At 39.2% G+C, this 26842-nt stretch overlaps 1 protein-coding gene across 1 annotated transcript in view; it reads right to left on the bottom strand.

Moving 5' to 3' along the window:
- NSF (N-ethylmaleimide sensitive factor, vesicle fusing ATPase) overlaps positions 1 to 26842 on the bottom strand; it is a 147793-nt gene that overhangs the window by 26202 nt on the left and 94749 nt on the right. The window contains exons 13-17 of the mRNA XM_032870954.1: positions 23784 to 23879; positions 21498 to 21654; positions 18067 to 18200; positions 4846 to 4912; positions 2614 to 2693 (exon numbers count right to left, since the gene is read on the bottom strand). Coding sequence (XP_032726845.1) covers positions 2614 to 2693; positions 4846 to 4912; positions 18067 to 18200; positions 21498 to 21654; positions 23784 to 23879 — 534 coding nt within the window. The remainder of the gene's footprint in view (positions 1 to 2613; positions 2694 to 4845; positions 4913 to 18066; positions 18201 to 21497; positions 21655 to 23783; positions 23880 to 26842) is intronic.

The following is a 26842-nucleotide window of genomic DNA, read 5'->3' as shown; positions in this document are numbered from 1 at the left end:
AATGTTTTCACTTTAATCATACCTTGCCAAATATAAATTACAACAATGCAAATAAGTAAGCCCACCAAAATGAGTGGACACTCAAAAAATATCTTTGGAAGGAAGTTATCTATATTTTTTATTGAGTAAGTTATTCATGAAGTACATGTGTATAAATTTGTGCCAGATACTGTGAGATTTAAAAAATTAGGTAATGTTCCTTTCCTCAAGAATTTTACATTTTTATAAAATGGAAAGTTATTTCTAATTCTTTAATCAAAATGCTGCAAGTCTTTTTAAAATATGCTCTATTTATTTCTATCAGTATCTATTTTGGATTACAAATAATTTCCAACCAAGGTATACCTCTCTGTTTAAATGAATGTATTTAACAATGTAAAGGACAAGCAGTTTAAAAAATATCATTGAAAAATGATTCTTCTTTCTCCCAAATGATTTTTAGCGTAAATTCTTTTTAAGCTAAAGACTTAATGAGATAGAATTTTTTAAAAGATTTAATTTATTTATTTGACAGAGAGAGAGCATGAGCAGGGGGGAGTAGTAGAGGGAGAAAGCAGGGTCCCTGCTGAGCAAGAAGCCCAACGTGGGACTTGATCCCAGGACCCTGGGATCATGACCTGCTTAACCAACTAAGCCACCCAGGTATCCCTGAACAAGATATACATTTAAATGCCTGGAGAAGTCCCCCAATCTAATTATTTTTAAAGTGCTACTTCCTAAGAAAGGATTCTTTTTGTATGTGATACATATGGATATTGGGGTTATTTACTTTTTCCAGCAACTTTATCTAATCATTTATTTATTGATAAGATTTTATTTATTTATATGGCAGAGAGAGAGAGCACAAGCACAAGCAGGAAGAGGGCAGGTAGAGGCAGAGGGAGAAGCAGGCTCCCCGCTGAGCAAGAAGCCCTGATGTGGGGCTTGATCCCAGGACCCTGGGATCATGACCCGAACCTGAGGCAGACACTTAACCGAATGAGCCACCCAGGTGCCCAAATTATTTATTTATTTTTAAAGATTTTATTTATTGGGGCACCTGGGTGGCTCAGTCATTAAGCGTCTGCCTTCAGCTCAGGTTATGATCCCAGGGTCCTGGGATCAAGCCCTGCATCGGGCTCCCTGCTCAGCAGGAAGCCTGCTTCTCCCATGATCCCTGTTTGTATTCCCTTTCTCACTGTCTCTCTCTCTCTGTCAAGTAAATAAATAAAATCTTAAAAAAAAAAAAAAGATTTTATTTATTTATTTGAGAGAGAAAGAGACACACACACACAGAGAGTGTGTGCATGAGCAGAAGGAGAGAAGACAAGCAGATTCCCCACTGAGTGGGAAGCCCAGCACAGGGCTTGATCCCAGGACCCTGAGATCATGACCTAAGCCAAAAATCAAGAATCCAATGATTAATTGACTAAGCCAACCGGCTGTCCCTTTTTAAGCAACTTTAGATTTATCTATTTACATATTTATTGAAGGAATCATAGAAAGGAAAAATAAACTCACTTCTCTAACTTCAGCCTTAGAATGAGCTAAAACTGCAATTACTGGGAATGATAGTTTATGGACAAATGATTACAAAATCCTTACAATGCATATAATGCAGTAAATTTTCAAAGTTGTTGTAACTTGTTTCTTCTTACTATCCTAGGATTACAAAAACAAACAAACAAACAAAAAATCCTAGAAAACCAAGACAAGTCCATCACTTTTAGTTCTAACACACACATGCACACACACACACACACACACACACACACACAATTTTAACTGTTAAAAAGCATATTCACCAACTTAACATGAAATATACTCCCTACAGCCTACTTAAAATCTCTAACTTCAAATACAAGATTCCCATACAGACTTTAAGATGTTTTTCAAGATAGTGCTTGACCCCTTTGTATCTGTCTTTGGCATTTCTCAAAGGTTACAGCACACAAAATCAGTCAAGAGAATTTGTGCCTTGTATCACAGCCAAACATGCTCCGGCAGCCTCTACATAATTAACATATTTAACCAACCCTCATAGATGACTTTTAAATGTGTTAAGTTATCAAAATCACCAGTCTCCAGTAGCCACATCAATAAAAATGCAACCACATGAATAGAGATCCTGGCTATGAACTCCTTCCTCAAAAGTGCCACATGACCCAAGAGACATAATTCAAGCTTAACTGTAAATACTTTTTAAAAAGAAAAGAAAAAGGAAAAATCTGCCTACAGGAAGTAAATACCCCCAAATACAATTTCTTGGGAAAATCTATCAAATGACAAATGAAACAAATGGGAATGTATATTCAATCCGTTCTATGTGAATATCATGATCTCTCGTGGGAGATGGAGGCAGCCAGGGATGTGTAAAACCCTGGGGAATTTAGAGAACAACAAAAACAGAACTCACTAACCGAAACTAGGATTTTGGGATCTTCAGGAAGGAAACTTCTCTGTTAAGAAAATCATTTACCTTAAAACAGAAGTCCAGGCCAGATGACTTACCCCAAGGCCCTCAACAATAGAATTTTAGGTTTATGGCCGCTTGCTTACTTAGCAGTTTGTTTGCCCCATTATATGCAATCTACTGGGAAAATTCTGTGAAAATGTCTCTTATGTTATTTTTACCTGAGGAGGTGCCTTTTTGAGTAGCACGAGAAGAGCCTGTAATACCAGATTAGAAAATCGAGGGCCAATCGGAACATAATCTGGAAGAGAAACATTATTATGTTTTAGGGATTCAATACACACATGCACATATTCCAAACATTCAAATTACCTGCATCAAGAATAAACATCGTCCTTACTTAGGCAACTAATGATAATTAGAAAAATAGTATCTCCAATAACTTGAATGCTTAAAACATTATGTAAGAACTCTCATCTGTAAATCTTTTGAAAAAGCTCTGAAATATCCATTTTGAATTCAGGTAGACATCGTTGTCTAATACTTAGATATAGTTTTTTTGGTTTTGTGGTTTTTTTTTTTTTTTTGTCTTTTTTAAGGAAGAAAAAAATCCAGGTGTACTTGCTAACCATGTCCAAGAAATTACTGCAGAGCCTGGTAATACAGTAATCTCACAGGCAACAAAACATACTAGAAAATGAGTAAGGGGGAAATGTCGATTAATAATGAAAGTCCGGTACTTCAGTATAACCGATATGATGGTAGAGTCACTAAGACTGGTCCTCAGATGGTCCAGAACAGAGAACGTTCTAAAACTTTCTGTTAAACTTCTACTAAACCTTCAAGACTCCGCATAAACGGCCCCTCGTCAGCTTTCTCTGCAGGCTGCATATATACGCACCCCGGCCCGTGCTTAGAACTACCTTCAGGCACCAGCCCTCTGAAGTCCAAAATGATCTTTCCCTTTTCTGAACATGCAGAGCACACAGCACATTCTACTTTGCAATAATTTTCACCGATGGAGGCTACAACAGCAGCATGTCACTTATTTTTTCCGAGACCCCAATAATTCCAGCACAGCAGAAAGGGCTCAGCTTACTTGTGGAATTGGTGAACAAACAAGTACAGATAATAACTATTCATACAAGTGAAAATATACTCAGAGGGCACACATTCCTGACATAGTAGTGTTGCTATGACCACACATCTCAATTGTGTTTAGATAAAGGAATTTACACAGAGCTATGAGTTTGTGCTTTAAAGCTTTTAAAGAAATAATCCTATAAACTGGGTTGAAATGTATCAAAAATAGCAGACCAAAAACCCCAGATCACTAGATGAAACTATCACATAGTTTCTAAGACCTCAGATTCACCTTATTATACATAGGGACATCTTTGCCCTGTAACAAACATTGCCTTAAGAAACAAGAGAATAAATAACAGAGGACCTAAAGCAAGTCTGAAAATCGTGAGGAAAATGTGGTAAGAACAGTTAACTTGAAATCATTCCTACACCACTTTGGACAGTTTAAGAAGGGATCACTCAGGTGTTGGGTAACATTTTCAGAAGTTGATGAAGTCACCATGTGGGTTCAATTTCAATACAGCATCCTGAGTCACTATTATAATGCGTCTATCCCAGATTTATCTAATTTTTGCAATGAAATAAAATGTAAGTAACAGCACTTTTCTGGCATTTACTGGGAGATGATAACTTGTGAGCTGCATGCAGGGACAGTCTTATTATTCATCTTTGTATCGGGTAGCAGTGCATTTCAGCACAAGAGATGGTTAATCGATATTTAAAAAAATTTTTTTAAATTTCTGTAGAGCACCTATAACTTTCAGAATGTTTTCAACACTGTTATCATGTTTGTCTGCGCAGTTCCTCTAATGGATAAGTAAGGAAGGGAATCTAGTTTCTGTTCTTATAAAACAGGTACACTTGATTTCACTGCAAAAATTAGATAAATCTGGAATGAATGCATCATAACAGGGGCTTGTTCTTATAAAACAGAGAATGAGGTCCCAGGGAACTTGCCACTTCTCCCAAGTGTTATTTCATTCCATTCATAAGCCTTTCTGTCAAAGTTCTTAAGCGGAAACTCTGGGGTACAGGCAGCTCAGAGGTACTAAATAGCAAATACATCCATCAGTGGAAATTATTAATCATTTATTACAGGGCAGAGAGCTCTGTGGAAGAAAGAAAATAATACAAGGTGTGGGCCCTGACGGGAGAGCAGTTTATGATGGAGTTACAGTCACACATATTTAACATGAATTCCATCCCTGACGACTTCAGATAGAACAGATAATGTAATTCCTTATAAGACAAAGAAAAGTGTTTCTATTGCCCTCTACTTTATAAATACCTGTTATTTTTCTCTTGCAATTGCTGAGACATTAGTGTAATGAAGCCAAGATAGTACAATGGCGAAAGTTAAGACTCACCAAGCAGTCTCTCAATGTCGTCCACAACCACACAACTAAGCTGGGATTTGTACGCATCATCAAAGATCTGGAAGAAAGTAAAAACCATTTACTATCTCACTGCTCTCCATGATTATGACAAATTCCAAGAAGATAAAATTTAGTTAATTCTTGAGCAATGCCTAAACAAAGCACAGTGTAACACACCAGTATTTCAGATTCTACTACACTAGAATTTAGGAAATGATAGAATTTGAGAGCTAAAAGTTCTTACGACCTAAAAATGAGGAAACTGAGGCACAAAGCAGTTAAATGACTTGTTCAAGAGGATACAACTGGACCTTGGCTGAGCCAGAAGAAGGGTGATGCTGTTTTCAGCCCCTCGAGCTGGAAGTGTCATACACACCTGGGCAGGCGGAGGGGCAGCTGGTCATTAACCAACGGACAAATCCCATCAAGTGTATCACAGTGGTCTCTCCTATGTCTGGAGTGTGACTTCAGTGTTGTGACTCAAGAGCTAGATGGAGCCACAAGGGATGGGTAGAATAAAACTGTATGTTGTTTTACTATCGGTAAGAATTGTGGCCCTGGGGCGCCTCGGTAGCTCAGTGGGTTAAAGCCTCTGCCTTCGGCTCAGGTCATGATCCCGGCATCCTGGGATGGAGCCCAGCATCAGGCTCCCTGCTCGGCGGGGAGACTGCTTCCCCCTCTCTCTCTGCCTGCCTCTCTGCCTACTTGTGATCTCTGTCTGTCAAATAAATAAAATCTTAAAAAAAAAAAAAGTTATATTTTAGAGCACCCCATGGATATCAATGGTAAGAATTAATTTCTGCATCCCAGCCCAGTCTCTCTGGTTGATAAATAACCTCAGTGCACCAAGATGGTAACCACCCTTCCACCCATCTGGCTCAGGGTGACATAATATTCCTTAGTGGTTATCTTTTCTTTTTTTTAAATTTTATTTTTTCAGTGTTCTAAGATTCATTGCTTATGCACCACACCCAGCCGTGGTTTATCTTTGAACCATAGATAATTAAGCACTAGGCACAGAAATAAAGTAAATCAAGTTTTCACTATTAATATTTTTCATATTGTTTATTTTTTTAAAGATTTTATTTATTTATTTGACAGACAGAGATCACAAGTAGGCAGAGAGGCAGGCAGAGAGAGGGGGAAGCAGGCTCCCCGCTGAGCAGAGCCTGATGCAGGGGGCTCGATCCCAGAACCCTGAGATCATGACCTGAGCCGAAGGCAGAGACTTAACTGACTGAGCCACCCAGGCGCCCCTCACATTAAATTTAAAGACAACTTGTGTATACTTGGTCTTAAAAGTATTTGTAACAATTAAGGAAATGTACCGCATCAAGATTAATAGATTAGCCTTACTAGTTCAACTTAAAATGGGCCATGGAGGGGCACCTGGGTGGCTCAGTGGGTTAAAGCCTCTGCCTTCGGCTCAGGTCATGATCTCAGGGTTCTGGGATCGAGCCCCGTATCGGGCTCTCTGCTCGGCGGGGAGCCTGCTTCCTCCTCTCTCTCTGCCTGCCTCTCTGCCTACTTGTGATCTCTCTCTGTCAAATAAATAAATAAAAAATCTTTAAAAAAAAAATGGGCCATGGAATAGTTCATTTTGATAAACTTTTATGTTGGAAGGTAAAAGATAAATAGCCTTACAAACAGTAGAGATAATCTAAGATTCACCATATTTATATTATTGGTTGTATTTTAATTTATCATTAAACAAATATTACTTTGGAACTCAATTTTTTATTTGTTAGACAACTGAAGTACTTCAAAGAGAAAATAAAACATTTTAAATGTGTAAATATAGTTCAACATATTTAAAGAAATTTAATTAAGTTGTAAAAGTCCCCTTTTAAGGAACTTCTAAATTTCACTAGACCTACAAATAGAATGAAAGATGTCGGGGTGCCCGGGTGGCTCCGTTAAGTGTCTGCCTTTGGCTCAGGTCAGGATCCCAGAGTCCTGGGACCGAGCCCCTCACTGCATCGGGCTCCCTGCTCAGCAGGAAGCCTGCTTCTCCCTCTCCCACTCCCCCCGCTTGTATCTCCTCTCTCGCTTTCTCGCAAATAAATAAAATCTTCAGAAAAAGAGAGAGAGAGATGTAATTGGACTTTTTAAAAGTTCGTTTGCTTTTGTGTTAAAAAACTAGGTCTCATTACAAAATCTTAATATGTTGACTTTTCATTTTCTAAACCTTAAACTAGCTATGTGTGGTCTTTTTTATGCTCAAAAGTCACCCTCAAAGATGCAAAATAAAAACATGGAAAAATGAATCAACTCATGTTGGCAATCCAGATAGTAAGTTCCTCCCAACACACTATCGGCTCTGTAAGGCAGGTATTATCTTCCTCAGTGCTATGTATTCTGATACTGCTCTGGTGTTAATACATGTTCCCTAGATGCCTGAATGAAAGAAAGCCTCTGGTGCTTTCCTTTGCACCATCCCCTTTACCCTTAGTCACTCCCCCATACTATGTTAAAATCACACTTACCCTTTCATCTTCCGCTACCTGTCTCCCCCACTGGATTGTGAAGTGGATAAAAACTTGATTCATGTCATCTCAGGGACCCAGCACAGAACAGTATTTATACTTGCCCAGTGAATTCAGTGGTTGAAACAACACAAGTTCTAATTCCATCTAGCCATAAACCACTGTCTCTGTTCTGCTATGGTATAGAATTTTGTATACTGTGTACATATTAAGGATTCATTACATTCTTCCTTGTATTATACTAGAATATAAGCACTCTGAAGGCAAGTACTATCTTAATTATCTCTGTATCCTCCTGTCATTTAATAGAATACCTTACCAGAAAGTAATCAATAAATATTGACTGCAAGAATATGCATTTTCTTTTGTTTTTTAAAGATTTTATTTATTTGAGAGCTAGAGAGAGAGTGCACGAGCAGTGGGAGGGGAAGAGGGAGAGGGAGAAGCAGACTCCCCACTGAACAGGGGGCCCACAGGCAGGGCTTGATCCCAGGACCCTGAGATCATGACCTGAGCCCAAGGCAGACACTTAGCCGACGGAGCCACGCAGGCGCCCCATAAATGTGCATTTTACAATCAAGCAGAAATATCGAGTGAGTAGTTGGAGTCAGGGTATGGACTGAAGTCAGAGTATGGAGCTCACCCTCAGGGCAGTAACTGCTGAAACCAGGTGAGGGGATGGGACCGCGAGGAGAAATGGCAGAGGTAAAAGAGTAACAGGCTAAGTACCAAATCTTGGAGTGTTACTCTATGCATTCATTCAACAAACATTTTCGAATTCCTGTTGTATGTCAAGCATCAGTGAGGGCAATGGAGAGAGTAATGAATGAGACAGATATGATCATACTTCCACAAAGCTTGGAGTGGGGGAAACAGGTCACAGGAAACCATAATAAAGCATGACACTACTGCGCTGGAGGAAACTTGAGATGCATTGGTAGTATACACAACAGAGCTGTGGTAGTCCCTAGGGATACCCACGCATGTGCTGGTTCTCTCTCTCGAATGTGGTAGGATTATTGTTCCCCACCCCCTCTCAAGGCAGGGATGACTATGGGGCTTGCTTCAGCTAATGAACTATGATTGAATACATATCACTTTCTAAAACGAGCTTTAGAGCTACTGCATGATTCACCATATTCCCCTCATCCTGCCTTGGCTATCATGATCTCACATGTGAGAGGGAGCTTCTGTTATGTGTTACGGTGAGTCTCTGAGAAGCTTCAAGGAGCAGAGCTCCTCCTCTGGGCCACGATGGACACGTAGGATGAGCAAGAAATTAACTCTGTTATGTTAAACCACTGAGATTTGGGAGTGTTCGTTACTGCAGCATAACTTAGCCTATCCTAACCGACATGGAGGATTATGTAGTCAATGACGGAATCCTAAATTTAGGAAGTGGCGTTTAAGCTGAGATCTGAAGGATAAACTATCAGTGGAAAATGGGGAAGAAAATGTTCTAAGCAGAGCAAGAATATTAGGAGGCTTGGAGTGACAAAATTCAGGAACTGACATATAGTCAATAAGAATTAAAATGAAGAGGAGTGTGGTATGTGTGGGGAATGGTAGGTGAGAGATGAAGCAGAAGAGGTGACAGAAGTACCTGGACCTGGAGGGTCTTAGAAATTTCACACCAGTTGAAATTTTATTATAAAGGCAATAAAAAGCCACTAACTTTAAACAATGGATCACCGTGTCAGCTTTATGATTTAGAAACATTTTTCTGGCTGATATATAGAAAAGCATCAGAGGGGAGCAATCATTTTTTAATACTGTAGAACTCCAGGTGAAAGACAATGGTGGTCTGGAAGTGGGAAGGGGAGTCAAGTGGGTGTTCTGATAAATGAATGGATTCTAGAGATATTCAGGAGGCAGAACTGAAAGGACTTGGTGATGAATGGGTTTGGTCATGAGGAAGAAACTAGAGTTGAAGGTTCCTTCTGGTTTGGCTACTGAAATAGAGGACAGGAGAGATGCTGGTTTGGGAATGGATCATGAGTACATGGAAAGAGCAAGGAAAGAGGAGCCTTTTATTTCTCTCTGAACCACGATCAATCCCCCCAAAATAGGTAAGAAAAACAGGACATTTATTTCAGCTTCTTGATACGTAATGATCAAGCTTTGAGTTGGTGAATCCAAGACAGGAGAAAAGTTTAGAAACAGTTTCACAGTAGTTCTTGGCTGTTTTTTTGTTTTTTTTTTGTAAGACTGGACCAAGATAGCAGTCAACATGGTATCGTATAAACTCTGGTGATGTCAAGGAGTCACTTTTTAGAACGCTCGCTCTTCAAATCATTTTTCGGAATTCTGCTAAAGGCTCTGATGCAAGCATATGATTCTGTGTGTCAGGCTGTACTAGCATGGATTAGAGCCACAGGGCCCGGGACACAGAGGCCTGGCTATCTGCAGTACTCCATTTTTCCTGAGTCAGCCCTTCTCCCTTCTCAAGAACAGTACAGAGCTTCCACGGCTCCAGGAACTCAGGACGTTACTGGGGTCAAAACTGATGCTAAACTGTCCACTGTCTCACCAGTTTACTTCTGACACTGAGTTCACCAAGCATTACAAATCACTTCATAGCTGACTGCATGATTTACCTATAAGATTTGAGAAGAAAAGTACCTATGGCAGTCATTTAATGTAGTTTTTTTTTTTTTTTTAACAGCTCTTAATGTACTAATTACTATCATGAGTAGAGGAGCACTCAGGGCTCCCTTAACAACCTACTAACCATGACAAAGGCTGTGCGATTCCAGTTGTAACTTGACCAGTTTCAGTTGACAGGTCAACTGAAACTCCTTTGGGTAGCAACTTGACTCTAATTTAAATACACACACCCCTTTCACTTCTTACACACATAATTCTTTACCTCACCTAGTCACTAGTGTAATATAAGGTCACCACTCTTCCTCTGAATCCTTGTTTTCAGCCCACTTCTCAGCCCCTTCCGCTCCTCACCCCCGGGGGCCAGGCCCCGGTCCCAGCCCAGTGTTCCCTGAGGAGACACTCAGACTTGACGGCCAAGTACATACGATTAGCTGCCAGGTGAAAGTCTAAGTGAGAGATTTACACAGTGACCTGGGAAGTTCTACTACACCTCTAGGTAGCTAAACGCAAAAAGGAGGAGAGGTATCAGAAAGAAAGATGCAGGGGTGCCTGGGTGGCTCAGTGGGTTAAGCCTCTGCCTTCGGCTCAGGTCATGATCTCAGGGTCCTGGGATCGAGTCCCACATCCGGCTCTCTGCTCCGCAGGGAGCCTGCTTCCTCCTCTCTCTCTCTCTCTGCCTGCCTCTCTGCCTACTTGTGATCTCTGTCAAATAAATAAATAAAATATATATTAAAAAAAAGAAAGATGCAGAAAAAATACAATTGTACAAACTGCCTGCTCTGATATGCCAAACCTGCCCCTCGTAAGAGCGCCTGGTACAGAGAGAGCCAGCTCCCGACTGAATGACACCGAAGGACAGTTAGGCAGGCTGGCTGCAGCTGGAGCTGGGGGCTGTACGTCGAAGACTCTTTAAAAATTATATTTAAAAATTTAATTTTTTAAAAATTAATTTAAAAATTAATTTAAATTCAGATACTCTCATTTAGTAAGATAAATGTATGCCCCTTAAGCCTTTCTCGTTGAGGAGGTTATCCGTTGGGGATCAGGTAAGTAGTTATCATGCAAACCCAGACACCTGAAAGGGGGCCGCTGTTAATAATCATTCTGGAACAACAGGTAAAAACCAAGACTGCTCAAACAAATTGGAATGTCTGGTCACCTAAGTTCTATGGGGCTGCTTCCTGCAGGGCAGGTAAAATGATCAGTATAGATAGTCACAGAGCCTGGGGAGAAGTCTGAAAGAGAAGGCTAAAGAAAAAGAATCCGAAGAACTAAAGGAAGAAAAAGTGGGTGAAAGAGTGGCCCCAGTGAACAAGGACATAATGAGAGGTCTATTCTAGAAGATGAATAGTATCTCTAGAACACACAGAATCCCACAGTCTATTTCTGCTCTCTGGTACCACCTCTCCTGTGCAAAGGTGGGTACTAGGTCATAGGAGACAAACTGAAACGCGAGGAGCCCGAGCTGAAGGCGAGAACATGCCGGCTGTGCTATGCACACTGTGCCAAGGGAGGCGCAGGGCTCCTGCCACACAGGGGCTGGGGCAGGTCTGAGTATGGCCCTCAAGGACACTGCAAGCGCTCCAGGCACCGAGCCCACTCCTGGAATCTACAGACAAGCCGGGAGCCACCTGTGTGCACGGGAGGGGCAGCAGCTGCGGATTCTGGAGTCTCCGTGAATACAAATGGGAACGCGCCAGCGTTGGCTCCATGTTAATCCCAGCCTTTCAGAATCACAAACCACAGCAAAGCGTGTTCTAAGTGGATTCCATCCTCCATTTTCTATAACCTCATTAGTGCTCTGAGGTAGGTGAAGCCAAATTCTCCGCTTCTTCTGGGGCTGAAAGAGTTCATCTCAGTTCTGAAGTGGTTGGCGTGAAGTACTTAGTAGGAATCTGATGACTTAGAAAATCCCTAATGCAGTAAATCTGTCAGCAATTAGTTGAAAGCATACCCTAATCATATTTGGTAGCATATAAAAACGTAAATGAGCAAATTCAAATCAGTGCTATCAGTAATAATCTCTAGTTTCTAAAAATAACTTGGGAGTAGACCAAGCAAACATTAGCTGTCTTCTAATGAAACTGCCTCAGGAAGTGGACCTAAACTTTTGGCAAAGTACTAAAGCTTCCTGGAATGACCTTAAAATCCTTCATTTGTTCTCCCTGCTTTTCAGGAAAAATTCCTTCATTTTTCACATAACACAAACCCCAAAGTAGGGTATTCTTAATAATATAAAAAGTCACAAAGTCTGAAAGTTCTCCTAAAGGTTGCACTGTCCTCCTTTGTGTGCCAAAGAGATATAAACGCCAGAAGACAAAGTGTATTAAACAAAACAACACGCGCCCACCCCCGCCCCAGCTGTACAGGGACCAGTAGTCACTTCCGGAGTGTCCACTTGTCTCCGTTAATACATGCACAAACTTCGACAAATCAGCTACATGATATTATTAGGATGTTAACCAAAAACATCCAAATTCTGTTGCTTAGTAACTGCTGTCAAAAGATCCAATTTCCAGCTCTGCTCTTTGTATGGACTAAACCATGAAAAGAGGAGGATTAGGCACCATGATTCTGCTCTGTACAGACTACAATTTGCAGTGGGATTTACAGGAGGATATTCAAAGAAGATTATTTCCTTCTTGCAAAGCTAGTGGAAAGGAAAATTTCTTCCATTAATTTCCAGTCCTTTAAAAACAAGACTATATTATGTTATTAACGGGTATAGTTCTATAGATCACGGATATTCCTACTTAATTTTGTTCAAATAAGTTCAGTCACATCGGATTGTTCTATTTCATCTCTGTACTGATTGTGTACTCAGGAAGCATCAAGATTTGGTAATTAGTTAAAATCAAACTCTACTGTTTTGTTCTTTTGTTCATGTAATGCCACTAATAGAACTAGTAAAATAGATTAAAAAAATACACATGTGAATATGGATAAAGGAACTAAAATTTAAAAATAGAATGGAGCTGGGAAACAAACATAAAATGGGAGAGAAGAAGATCTGTAAACACTTCAAACATCTTAATGGAACATATGGTATCTCCACCCACCCCACCCCCCAATGTGAGGATAATGGCAGTGTTGAGGAGTTCATCCAAGGAGAAAGGATTTATTAAGCAAATTAAGAGAAGTACAAGGTAAAATTTAAATTAGTTGAAAATAAACTACTTTCATGTATTTTAGCATCACCCATATGTGAACAAGAAGCAATAGCTTAATTACAATTAAATCTAAGATACTCATTAATGCAAGCTGAACGACCCTCTCTAATAAAAACTCTTCCCTCTTGGTTTAAGTAATAAAATGGTACATAAAGATGCTCGTTCTATGAAGCAGCAAATCAGACCACCTCTCTTTAACAAAAATTAATGTGCTAAAATTATATGAAATTATAATATTTCTGAGTATCATGAACTATTGCCATTACAAAACACTTAAAAAATCTTTTAACTTGAGCACTTAGTCATTAAAATGTAGCTGAAGAAATAATTTTAAATGCTAATCTATTACCTCTCGAATTGGCAAGAAATATTTTAATAAATTATTAAAAGATTTTATTTTTAAGGCATCTCTACACCCAACATGGGGTTTGAACCCACAACCCCGAGATCAAGAGGTACACGCTCTACTGACTGAGCCAGCCAGGTGCCCTTGCAAAAAAAATATTTCAATAACATCAAGTGTCAGTGAGAGTCCAAGGCAATGGACACTCACATGATGGGACTGTGAGTGTAAATTGGTACAACTTTTTGAAGAGGTAGACTGTAGAAATCAGCAGTATTTTTACATAAGAGTTTTGATACCAATATTTATCAAAAATCTTCAAAATATTAATGTTTTTACTTTAGCAATCCTAATTCTGTAGGAAATAACCAGAAATGTATATACAGTAATAATGATATGTAAAAATAACCACTATACTTTATTGAGCTCATATGCTATCCCAAGGCCCTGCATGATACTTCACATAGATTGTCATCTCACTTAATTCTGAATATTATCTTCATTTCATAGGCGACACAACAGAGGCTTATAGGTTAAGTGACTGCAAGACCTGGTAAGAGTGGTGGAGCTGGAATTCAAAGACAGATCAATTTGAGACCTAAGCCCAAGTTCTCAGCCCTTAAAATATGATGCTACTCTTAGAAAAAATCTAGTAAGGGGGCACCTGGGTGGCTCAGTGGGTTAAAGCCTCTGCCTTCAGCTCAGGTCATGATCCCAGGGTTCTGGGATCAAGCCCCACATCGGGCTGCTCAGCGAGGAGCCTGCTTCCTCCTCTCTCTATCTGCCTGTCTCTCTGCCTGCTTGTGATCTCTGTCTGTCAAATAAAATAAATAAATAAATAAACAAACATTCCTTAAAAAAAGAAAGAAAAATCTAGTAAGAAAATGGGGAGGGGCGCCTGGGTGGCTCAGTGGGTTAAAGCCTCCGCCTTCGGCTCAGGTCATGATCCTGGGGTCCTGGGGTCCTGGGATCAAGCCCCGCATCAGGCTCTCTGCTCAGCAGGGAGCCTGCTTCCCTTCCTCTCTCTGCCTGCCTCTCTGCCTACCTGTGATCTCTGTCAAATAAATAAATAAAATTAAAAAAAAAAATGGGGAGTAGTGATTTCCCTAATTTGATGGCTCTACAGAATATTATATTTAATTGTGAAAAAACCTGGAAACAAACTGAATGTTCAGCAAAGGGGGAATGTTTAAACAAATATTATACAGCTATTAATATAATACTGAGATACATTTTAATGACACCAAAATAAAGCCATAATATATTAAGTGAAAAAAGCAGGTTTAAAACAGTATGTCCAATGTGATCCCCAATGTGTGTGTGTGTGTGTGTGTGTGTATCTGAGTACAGAAGAAAACTGAAGGACAAATATAGACTCCTTTTTTTTTCCTTCTGTGTGTTCTTTTTTTGTATGTGTGATTAGAAAAGCTGCATCTTTGGGGAGGAGCAGCATTTAAAAGGAAAGAAATGTCTTTCCAGAATTGATTAAAAAAAAAAAAAAAAGTACAAATTATTTGTGTTCTGAAAAAAAAAAAAAAAGAAAAAAATATCTTCCCATCGTAACACTAAAAATGAAGGGAAGAGAACAGCAGTGGGAGGTAGACTAGAAGTACTGAGGAATGGCATTTATATTTCATTTTCAAAAGCAGCTTGGAAGACTTAGCACCTTTAGACGGGTTTGAGCCCGCAGGCTTTTGTCAACCTATCATTAGGCAACAATGTGAAAACTATTTGCAGGGAAAGATTTTGCAATATTTCTAATATATTTCTAAGACACCTATGCTTCATTCTTTTCTCTGTTCCTGTATGTACTTTAGTTTCAGGGGATAACATTTTTTTTTTTTTTTTTTTGCCAGAGAAAATAAAAAAGTCTAATACAAATTTATTATATCGGTGACATGGAAATAATTTTTGTAACTTTAAGGGTGCCTGGATGATCCAGACAGTGAATCATGAATCAAAACAATTTTGAATAAGCTTGTATAGACACTTATTTTTCTATTCCTTAGCCTTCCACTCATCTAAAACTCTACCTTGAAAGGCTTTAACAATTTAAAGATTAAATCATAAGTTATTAAGCCATTAATTTAACCATTTAAGCCTCTAAACCCAGCACATATTACCTTCCCCCCTCAAGTCAATTTGCAAGAGATTAAAATAATAAAAATGATAATATCTCACACTTACAAAGCAGCTTTGATCTGGAGGAGCCTAAAGTGCTTTTTTAAAACTTTATAGAAAAACTAGGACCATTCCACCCACATCTCCGAGTACATCTGAGGTAGCAGCTGGCAGCTGGGGAAAAGCAATGGAGTAATTTACCATCTGCAAAGGAGACTACTACTTTAGAACACATACGAGCAATGAATGGGGTTATGGAAATACGAACAGAATTAGCTGTTCAATTAAATGCTACATTCGATGGCTACAGATTCCAAGGGCTATTATTTAAAGTTTCACCATAAGAAGTTGTTTAGGTTCCCTTTGGGGGGGGACTCAAAAAACAAAGAAAACCCACCCCCACCCACATTAGGGAAGTTACTGGTTCTAGTGATTCTGTCTAGATACTCCCCAGGAGAGCTACTACTGGTTTCACCTCAGACACAGAATAAACGGACTATGATATTTAAGTTCTTTTTCTGTCTGGCAACATTTCCCTCTCTTTCACACTAACTTCAAAGACTTTTACACAGAATATTTACCTTTTTTCAAAGGTTTTATTTTCTTTTGAGCGGGAGCAAGTAAGAGAGAGAGCACAAGCAGGAGGCAGTGCAGAGGGAGAGAGAGAGGGATGAGCAGACTCCCCACTGGCCGGGGAGCCTGGGATCATGACCTGAGCCAAAGGCAGACGCTTAACCAACTGAGCCATCAGGCGCCCCACAGAATATTTACCTTGATGCTACAGTACACAGGACACGAATCCTGGTTCAAGCTCTGGCCCCCTCCGTCCATTTCAAGCATGCAACTTGAACCATCTTCTGCCATTTGACCAAACAAGAAGCTAGCCTCTCAAACTTACATTTTTTGGGAAACTGCTTCTTTCAAAATATCATCTTTCCTCTGCAGTCTCTTCCCTTAAAAAAAAAAAAACTAAAGTCACTGTACCCTCCAACTTTATAAAGTGGGGGCCCAAGAGCAAGTTTAAAGAACTCTGGAGCTGTCTTTATACGCAGCACCCCAATTCTCAAAGTTCTTTTCTCAGATTCTGATTTTCACAGCTAAGAAAGATCAAGCATGAAAAATCGGATTTAAGTAAAAGAAATACTTCAACTAGATACAAAAAAAAAATAATAATAATAACTTCTTCACTGCCTGGGAGTATACCAAATCAGAGTATCACTGGGAACACAAGCTACCAAGGGACATGAAAACAGTCACTACATTTTCATCAGTGACTTTGGTTGTTTTTAAAGAGCAGCCACTTACTATCCTAGAAGCCATACACGGCGTTTGTTTGAATGTAGGAGAGATGGACCAGATGGTCTTAGAGTCCTTTCAGCTCTAAGATTCTATTCTCTGTTGCTCTTTCACTGATGGTTCAAAGCAGCTGCATTAAGAAGGTGACAAACGGCACTCAGAGAAAGGAAGAAGGATGAGGACTGCATTAACTTGCCAAGCAGACTCTGACTGTCCTAATAGACCACCATCCCTTTGTAGGGGTTTTGAGACTATCTTTCCAATGATGTACCTCTGTTCTTTCCCAAACTACGTAGTCAACCTAACTGACCCCAAACACTGATTTTGTACACTGATTTAAAAAAAAAAATCCTAAATGAATTTGTCCCACACAAATACTTTTATCTTTAAAGATTTTATTTATTTATTTGAGAGAGAGAGAGAGAGAAAGTGAACAAGGGGAGGAGCAAAGGGAGAGGTACAAGCAGACTCTGCACTGAGAGCAGAGCCCAACGCAGGGCTCAATCCCAGGACCCTGAGATCATGACCTGAGCAGAAATCAAGAATGGGATGCTCAACCGACGGAGCCACCCAAGGGCCCCTCTACTCAAATACTTTTAACTTGATCTTTCTTTCAGTCGAGCCAATACAAACCTAAGAAATGAAAATTAACTAATATGTATTAAACAAAACAAAATTTGGGGACACCTGGGTGGCTCAGTTAGTTAAGCATCTGCCTTCGGCTCAGGTCATGATCTCAGGGTCCCAGGATCGAGCCCCAAACCAGGCTCCCTATTCTGTAGGGAGTCTGATTCTCCCTTTCCATCGGCCCCTCCCCACACTCATGCTCTCTCTGGCTCTCTCTCTCAAATAAATAAAATCTTTTTAAAAATCCATAATTTGGAAGATAAAGAAATGCTAATAAGAATGCATTACAGACTGACGAATCACACACCTGTACCTCTGAAACAAATAATACATTATATGTTAATTTAAAAAAAAAAAAAAAAGGAACGTATTACAAAGTTAAATCTACCTAAAACACAGTCACTGTTTCCCCCCAAATTCTGCTGATAATCTAGCTCTGCTTGAGAACATAACTGCTATGGCTTTTACATATATACACGTACAAAGATCGATACAGAGGTACATGTGTACACACCTGTATCTAAGAGATTGGAGATTAAAATGAAAGTAAAAATCTTGATACCTTCTTCATGGCCTGACACTTGGCTGTCTCAGAAAAGCCAATCATCTTATCAGGAGAACAGATCTTGATGAAGGGGAAGTTGGATTCCTCTGCAATCTTCGCGGCTAGAGCAGTCTTCCCACTATGAGGAGGGCCTGTGCAAAGATAGGAGCAAGTCAGGGGAAAAAAGCCAACCTAAGCAAAAGGGAATAAAACAAGTTTAAACGTTTATCCACAATGTACTGAGGTCTCAACTAGTAGCTCATTAACATTTCCTGACACAATTTTATAGCAGACATGTTTTCTCTTATTTATTAGCAACTAAACTTAATGAACTGATTAGCATTTCTCAAAGGTATGATGAAATACATTCCTTCGTTCTTTCTCACAGTCATAATCTTTCAAACTTCTGGCTAAATATATAAAATGCAAGGGTTTTGTTTCTTAAAAAAAATAGAATGCGTTCAAATGCATATCCATACTCACGTTATGAGTTCCATCAAATCATATGTCTAACAAAAAATATGATCTTTTTATGAGATGACATTGGGGGTAGGGAAAAGCTGCCTTATAGAAGCAAATGCCTTAAAAAGCTAAAATTTTAAGGATTTAGTTAGGCCTTCTTATAAAGGCAACCAAATCTGTAAACTTAACTGTATTTGGACATTTCCTCTTTCCCTTCTGTGAAATGGAAGATGTGTCTCTCTTCCATCCATAAACCAACGGATTCTTCCTTCCCATCTTCTCAGGAACTTGACACTGTCTACATCCTCTTCCCCATTTGTTACATCTCTTCCTCTTCCCTATAGTCTGTCCAACAGCATTTCAGCATGCTTTAGACTACCTAACACTTTAATAAACAAAGCAAAAAGCTTTCTGGACTCACACCCCTCAATACCACTCCTTGTCCCTTCAAAATGGAACTATTCCATTTAATTTATTTAAACTCCATTTAATTATCTGCGCTGGCCCCCTTCACTTTTCATTTTCCCTCCATCCTCAAACAAACCCTCTGGCTTCCATTGCCATTACATGGAACAGGCTTCCATCTGAGTCACCAATGATCTCTAGATCACCAAATCCAACAGACATTTTATCTGTTCGCTTCTTAGGAATATTTGATATAATGGATAACTCCTCTTTTTAAAAATACTTTTCTTGACTTCTGCGATAGCTCCTTCTCTTTCTCTCCCTCTTACCTCTTGCTCAGTCTCCTTTGTCTACTCTTCCTGCACTACTTGGTTTTTCAATGTTGACATACCTCAGAGATCAGTTCTAGGCCCCCTTTTCTTCTCAACTTACACCCCTTCTGTAAGCCACCTTACCCAACTCCCTTGGATTCAACAACAGTCTATATATACAGACAACTCATGAATGTTACTGCCAGCCAGACCTCTCTTCTGAGCCCACATATCCAATGAGCTGTTAATATTTCCAATTCAATTTTCTTATAGGAACCTCAAACTCAACATATCCAAAACTGAACTCATAATTTTTTTTCCTGACATCTGCTTCTCCACTAGCATTCCCAATCTTAGCAAATAGCACCATTTACCCTTTAGTATACACCCTTTAGGTGTATACTAAAAACCTGGCGATTATACTTAATAACTCTTCCCCATATTCAATCTAGTTACTTAATATTTCTAAGTTTGGCTTCCCCATTTACCAAATAGGCCAAACAGAAGCATATGCTCTCAGAGGATTGAAGTGGGGTTTAACTAAGATAAGTGTGAAGTGCCAGTAGAGTGACTAGCAAATAACAGTTGAAAGAATGTTTCCTTAACTGTGATTAATAACTAATAATGAAGTCTCATTTATTCTCTCTCCTACATATTTCTCAAAATGGTCTACTTACCTCCATCTCCACTATCTTATGTTATTTATTTTTTTATAAATATTTTATTTATTTATTTGAGAGAGAGAGAGATGAGAGAGAGAGAGAGCACAAGTAGGGTGAGGGGCTGGGGCACATGGATGGCTCAGTGGGTTAAAGCCTCTGCCTTCAGCTCAGGTCATGATCTCAGGGTCCTGGGATCAAACCCTGCACCCGGGGGCGGGGGGCTCTGCTCAGCAGGGAGTCTGCTTCCTCCCTTCTCTCTCTCTGCCTGCCTCTCTGCCTACTTGTGATCTGTCAAATAAATAAAATCTTAAAAAAAAAAAAAAAGTAGGGTGAGGGGCAGAGGGAGAAGCAGGCTCCCTGCTGAGCAGGGATTCCCAACACGGGCCTCCATCCCCGGGACTCTGGGACATGACCAGAGCCAAAGGCACACACTTAACTGACTGAACCACCCAGGTGCCCCTACCCTATGTAACTTTAAACCACAATCAGCTTTCATTAAGTTGCATTAATGCAACTGCTTCTAACCATTGGTTTCTCCTATATCTTTTCTCACCCTCCAATCTATTCTCTACCATGAAGCACTCATGATGTTTTGAAAATACAAATCTTACCATGTCACTTCACTGCGTAAAGTCCTACAAATGGCTTCTACTGTCCCTCAGACAGAGACTGAATCTTCAATATGGTCTACAAGACTGTGTACCAACTGGCTCCTGTCTACTACTTCAGTTTCATGTCTAGCCAATGTCGCTATCTGTTTCAATCCCCTTCCTCCCCAGGCCTCTTTCACCTGCTGGTCCCTCTACCTAGAACACCTTCCCCAATTACTCTGCTGGGCCAGCTTCTCCTCATCCTTCAGGTCTTGGCTTAATGGGTTTTAGGAGGCCCTTACTCCCAGACTTTGGAAGCAGTTAAATCCCTCTGTCATGTGGACTCAACAAACCTTTCTGTTGTACTAATCATAACTCTAAACAAGTAACTAATGAATAGAATGTCCCTGCTTTTCTGTCTACTTGGTAAAATCCTAACTAATCCTTCAAAATCTAGATTAAACACCATCCTTCACTTTCTTTGATCATCCCTGGGCAAAGTGACTTGCATTCACACACCCATTTACACACATATACTGTAGTTAAGAATTTGTTTACATGTCTTTTTTTCGTGACCAGACTGAGTTCTGTGTCCTTGTATCTCCAGCAACCAGTTCAATGCCTAAAACATTTTACTCAATGAATACTTATTTAATTGAATTGAGTACTATGTGCTATCATATAGTCTATTACATAACACAGCACTCAGTGGATAGTTATTTAATTGACTCAAGTACTCTGTGGTAGCATACAGTCTAGTAAGTAACAGAAATTTAGATACAATCCCACAAGAAAACTAGTTGCTATCATTCATCAGTGACATTCTACCCCAAGAAAATTTTCATTTACACACAATATTGTTACATAGACTGGATTACTATTTTTAGATCATGAATAGATTTAGAATAAAAAATAATTCATTTTTCTGGAATGTGCTAAATAACTTTGTAAAAGTGAGCTTTTAGTTTTTTGTTTTTGTTTTTTTTTACTTTTAGTGCCATCTGCTCATTCTTTCTCACCTTCCAAAAGGACGCTAACCAGTGGTGTGCGGTCACTATTTTTAGTCTGCTGAACGAGCAGCTCCCCATCTTCTAGAACTCGTGTAACTGGATCACCCCATTTGATAATACCATTCATAATGTAACTTGCATAATCCTCTTGGTTTGTGCCAAATGCCTATGGAGGAAAAGGATAATTTAAAGCATTTTGGGTGTTAGCATAAAAACTAAAATACTTAAAGGTAAAAAAGATGAGTAGTAATTCCTATACACTAAAAGTGCTGAGCAATATCCCATATTAATGTAAAAAGCTTAAAAAGCAAATAAAAGCAAAAACAAAAAACCCATTATTTTATAATTTCTCACTTATCCTTTTCCCTAGTGGTTAGGGGAGTTACTTTGGGTGACTTAATGGAATAAAACATAGATTCTATGGTCAGATTCTACAAGAGCCCACACCCTCATAATCTCTGAGAAAGGGCAGTTTCAATGTACTTGTTTTTGTAAGAAGTACGTTGGATGTAGCCTTTTGTTAAGAACAAAGAGAAAAAGAGGTCACAGACTTAGAAATTAGAATCAGTTGGCTCAGCAGACGGAGATACTCTCCTCACACTGACTGTAGGTGTCTTGGATTAAAATGGGAAATGAAATGGTAATGAGAAGATCTTGTCCACATCAGCTAGGTAGCAGGGGACATAAGTTCAATGGCACCAAGGTTAGCCTAGGTTTCTAAATATAAGATTTACAAGGAGGTAGAAATGGGCAGCTATACTGAAAGACTAAAGTATGAGAAAATAGAAATAAAAGGAATCACTATATATAATCATCTTAAGTGTGCTTGCTACATTTTAGAGCTTCAATCACATCCCTCTTCATTTTCAACTTCTACTTTCACATTGTAACTCCCATCAAACCAGCTACCAAGAGGAGTCAGTAATGTTAGTACTTAGTGACTTAAATGAGTTTTGTTTTCATAAGGTTAACAAGTGAAGAAAAGAATAGGAAAACCCAACATAATCTAAGGGTCACATATCTTGAGATTTTCAAATCTTAAAAAATTATCTTATCCCTCAAAAAGTCAGTTTTTCATTACCCAATATATGGAATGATGTTAATATTAGAACTTACACCTCACAGAAAGTCATTCTCTGTAATACTGTCTCTTAACAATACACTGTGGTTTCATTACTCTGTTACTTTGCCACCAAATCACTCTGCAGACCACCCTCTTGTCCATGCACATACTAGTCTTTTGATTCCTGAATACAGAGGAAAGTTATCATTCCCTGTTTTGGATATGGGAAACTGAATGGCTCTATAAAAAGTTATAAAGGAGGAGCCTAGGAAGTACTGGTTGAATGGCTATTGTAGGAAATAGGTAGATAATCTAAGTACAAGTACATAGTCCAAGCCTCACAAGAGCAGCAGCGAGATACCTGAACCACGAAACAGTGACCACCCCCAGCCCAACCATATGTAGGAGTCTTCCTTACTTATCCTGTCATTTTATTTTCTGTTTTATCCCCCAGATCCGTGCAATAAATAAAAGTAAGTTATTAATTACTTAAGTAAGTTATCTTAGTTTTTCCCCTTCCTGGTAGTCAAAATATTTTCATTAAAAAAAATCTTGGGATAAATCAGTCAGGCTGGGCTCTAATATTTTCGCTAACTATTACAAATGACAGCAGCAAAAGATTAAATCATTTCCATTGTTCAGTAACTTTTGAAAGTAATTATTTTATATTTAAAAGACAATAATCATAAAGTAGACAGGGCTAAAACAAATTCATTTTTGTCTTTAAAGGAGATACTCGCAACAAATAATTATTGTTAAGACTATATAAGGAACTTATGCAGACCAAATAAAAGTAAAGAATAAGCAATACAGCAGAAACATAGGCAAAAGACACGAATAGCATTTCACAGAAGACATTCGTGTGGCCAATAAACATACGGAAAGATGCTTTAACTTCATGAGTAATCAGTGAGGTACAAATCAAGACCAAAATGAGATCTCATTTTACATCCAACTGAATGGCAAAAGTTAAGTTTGACAAGACCCAGTGCTACGAGAGGGCGCTGTCCCTGTCGTGAGAAATAATTTCAATTAAGTACTGATTAATTACCCAGTCACCAGCATTGATGTGCCAACGTTTCTCATGTAGGACACTTCCAATATTGAGATTTCCTGGTTTTTAAAAGTACGTATGATATAACCTTACAGAATATTGTGCAAAATGGCATTTACTTTTCTCTTGAATTATGATTATTTTTTTGGCTTGTCCATCACTCAGAATCCATACTCACTGGTTTGATATCATTCTCCAGAGAAGCAAGGAAGTCTCCTCTTGTCACCTGCAGGCTCTCTGCTTTCTCCATGTCCACTTCCACCTTGGTACTGGCCTAATTAGAAATGAAAACAAAATGTAAGGACTTCTAAGATGTAAGAATATTTTCGGACTAAGAGTGTACTGCCTGAGGACTTAAAAGGTGTCTCTTCACAGACAAAAAAAAAAATCTCTCTCAAATTCACAAACATACATAACCTTTGCCTGAACAAATCCGCTTCTAGGAATTTATCCCATGAATATATCCATGAATGTATGCAAAGTTATATATGTCAAGATATCTATTAGAGTAATTTATAATAACAGAAGATTAGAAGCAAATTAAATGTCTAGCAGGAGGACACCAGTTAAGTAAATTATGACACATTTGACCAAAGAATGCTGCATAGCTTCCCTCTCCCCCCGACAAATAAGGCACAGGAGGACAAAATATATACTGAGGGTCTCTAAGAACAGTGGTTCTCATCCTTGGCTGCATACCAGCATGATCTCTAGAGTCTTTAAAGATATACAGAAGCCCAGCCCCACTCCCTTCAGGATTTTGATCTAACAGGTCCAACGGAGGGTCCATACATTTATATTTTCATAAAGTGCCACAGGTGATTCTGAAGCTCATATAGGTTTGTGAACCATTATTCTAGAAGACCAAGGTCCTACAACTTTGATTTGTAGTCATACTTTGTGGTTGAGAAACCATGTGCCAGCTCCAAATATTCTGCTTACTGCACCTGGAGCTAACACTTAGAACAGACATCTGGAGAAGCATCAAGGCCTTTATCAGCACTTGGAGCTGCCTGGACCTGATGAGTGACTGAGATACCAACACGCTTTTTAATGCGACTGGGCTCACTCCCAATAGCACAAGGCAAGTGAGTCTAATTTTTAAATGGCACTGCGTTTTTTAAAGAAGGTATCTTCCCCAAAAAAATCTGACTCTAAAACAAAAGTATATTAAGCAATATCAACCTTTCACTGATTTCTATAAATTATGACTCATGTTCCTTTAGGAACAGATTGTTGAGACAAATGAAATGACAGACATTTTGTAAAAAATCAGCCTTATGGGATAAAAGGAACTATGTCAGGAAACTGGATCAAGATGGCAAACAGAAAGTATTTATTTATCTCCCTTCCTGCCCCAAATCCCATGAAATGACAGAGTGAAAGAGAAAGGCTAAGAAGCATGGAAGATCTATGCAGAAATTTAACACTGACCCGAGAGGAGTCTCAGAAGGACAGAAGAGAGAGGTTGATAGAGGAAAAAAAACAATGAGACAGAAGGAAAAACGTTTTCTGCAGCTGAAAAAAGTTGTGTCTTTGCAGTTTAGAAGATTCAATGAGTGCTGACCAGGATGAGTGAAAAAACCCCACATCTGTCTAGACACACTTGTACACTACCAGAACACTAACGGTAAAGAGGAAGTCCCTGAAATTTTTGGGAAACAAAAACAGGTTACCTGCACAGAAACCAGAATAAAACTGGCGTATCTCTCACCAGCAACACTAGAAACTAGAAGACAAGGTAATTAAATGTGGTTTTCAAAAATACATCCAGCTATCTCCCTTAGAAAAGGATTCTCACATGCACTTGGGGAGGTAAAGGCAAGCACTTTCACAACAGTATTACTTACAGTTTCAGGCACCAGAGACATCAGAATAGTAAAACTGACAGGGTTCCTGCTCTCATGGATCTTACATTTTAAATTATGTTATGATATTCTAGAATACTGTGCATTTGTCCAAAATAATGAAGGCTTATATATGCTGACATGGAAAGCTATCCAAGATATATTGTCAAGTGAAAAACACGAACTGCAGTATAATTCCTTTTTTTTTAAAATTTTATTTATTTATTTGACATAGAGAGAGAGAGAGAGAGCACAAGTAGGCAGAGAGGCAGACAGAGACAGAGGAGGAAGCAGGCTCCCCACTGAGCAGAGAGCCCGATGCGGGGCTCGATCCCAGGACTCTGGGATCCTGACCTGAGCTGAAGGCAGAGGCTTTAACCCACTTAGCCACCCAGCTGCCCCCCATTATTTTTTCAAAGCATATAAATATATGAATGTAAATGTAAGGAAAACAGACTATACAGATATAACCCAAACGCTGGCTACCTCCGCAGACAGGAAGAGAACGGGTACTGGAGACAGCCTTTCTCACTTTTCCCTCAATTACTTGGCATCCTTGAATCTTCTACAAAGAAAATGTATTCATACATGACTTCTATATTTTTTAAAAAATAACAAATAATATTTGAATAGATATAATAAAAGATCCTACTTAAATACAGAAAATAATTAGCATTTAAATTATTAATAGGGTTTTCATTGATACCTGTTAAGCATTTGACAAATATTAACCATATTTGGGGCACTTGGGTGGCTCAGTCTGTTGAACATCCAACTGTTGGTTTCGGCTTGGGTCATGACCTTGGGATCCCGGGATCGAGCCCCATGTCAGGCTCCACGCTTGGCGTGGGTTCTCCTTGAGAGATGCTTTCTCCCTGCCTCCTCTTCTGCTCCTTCCCCTACTCGTGCTCTCACAAATAAATAAAACCTTAAAAAAATATTAACCACGGGGCGCCTGGGTGGCTCAGGGGGTTAAAGCCTCTGCCTTCAGCTTGAGTCATGGTCCCAGGGTCCTGGGATCGAGCCCTGCATCGGGCTCTCTGCTTGGCGGGGAGCCTGGTTCCTCCTCTTTCTCTGCCTACTTGTTATCTCTGTCTGTCAAATAGATAAATAAAAAATCTTAAAAAAAAAAATTAAACATTTATTTGACATTTCTAAGTTAAAGAAAGGAAACAGTGTTACAGGAAACATGCACCTCTATGAAAAAAATTATAGTGCTCAGTTCATAATATATAAATCTCTACAGTGCTTTGTAGTTTATTTATTTTTATTTAAAATACTTTATTAAAAAAATAAAATAAAATATTTATCTTATTTGAGCACAAGAGAGAGCAAGCACAAGCTAGGTGGGGGTTGGTTGAGAGACAGAGGGAGAGGGAGAAGAAGGCTG

Source organism: Lontra canadensis, unplaced genomic scaffold (assembly GCF_010015895.1).
Source record: "Lontra canadensis isolate GAN:19392208 unplaced genomic scaffold, GSC_riverotter_1.0 scaffold41, whole genome shotgun sequence".
In the NCBI taxonomy this organism is placed as follows: Eukaryota; Metazoa; Chordata; class Mammalia; order Carnivora; family Mustelidae; genus Lontra; species Lontra canadensis.
The sequence above is the reverse complement of the archived record's forward strand: the minus strand, read 5'-3'. Positions and strand labels throughout refer to the sequence as shown.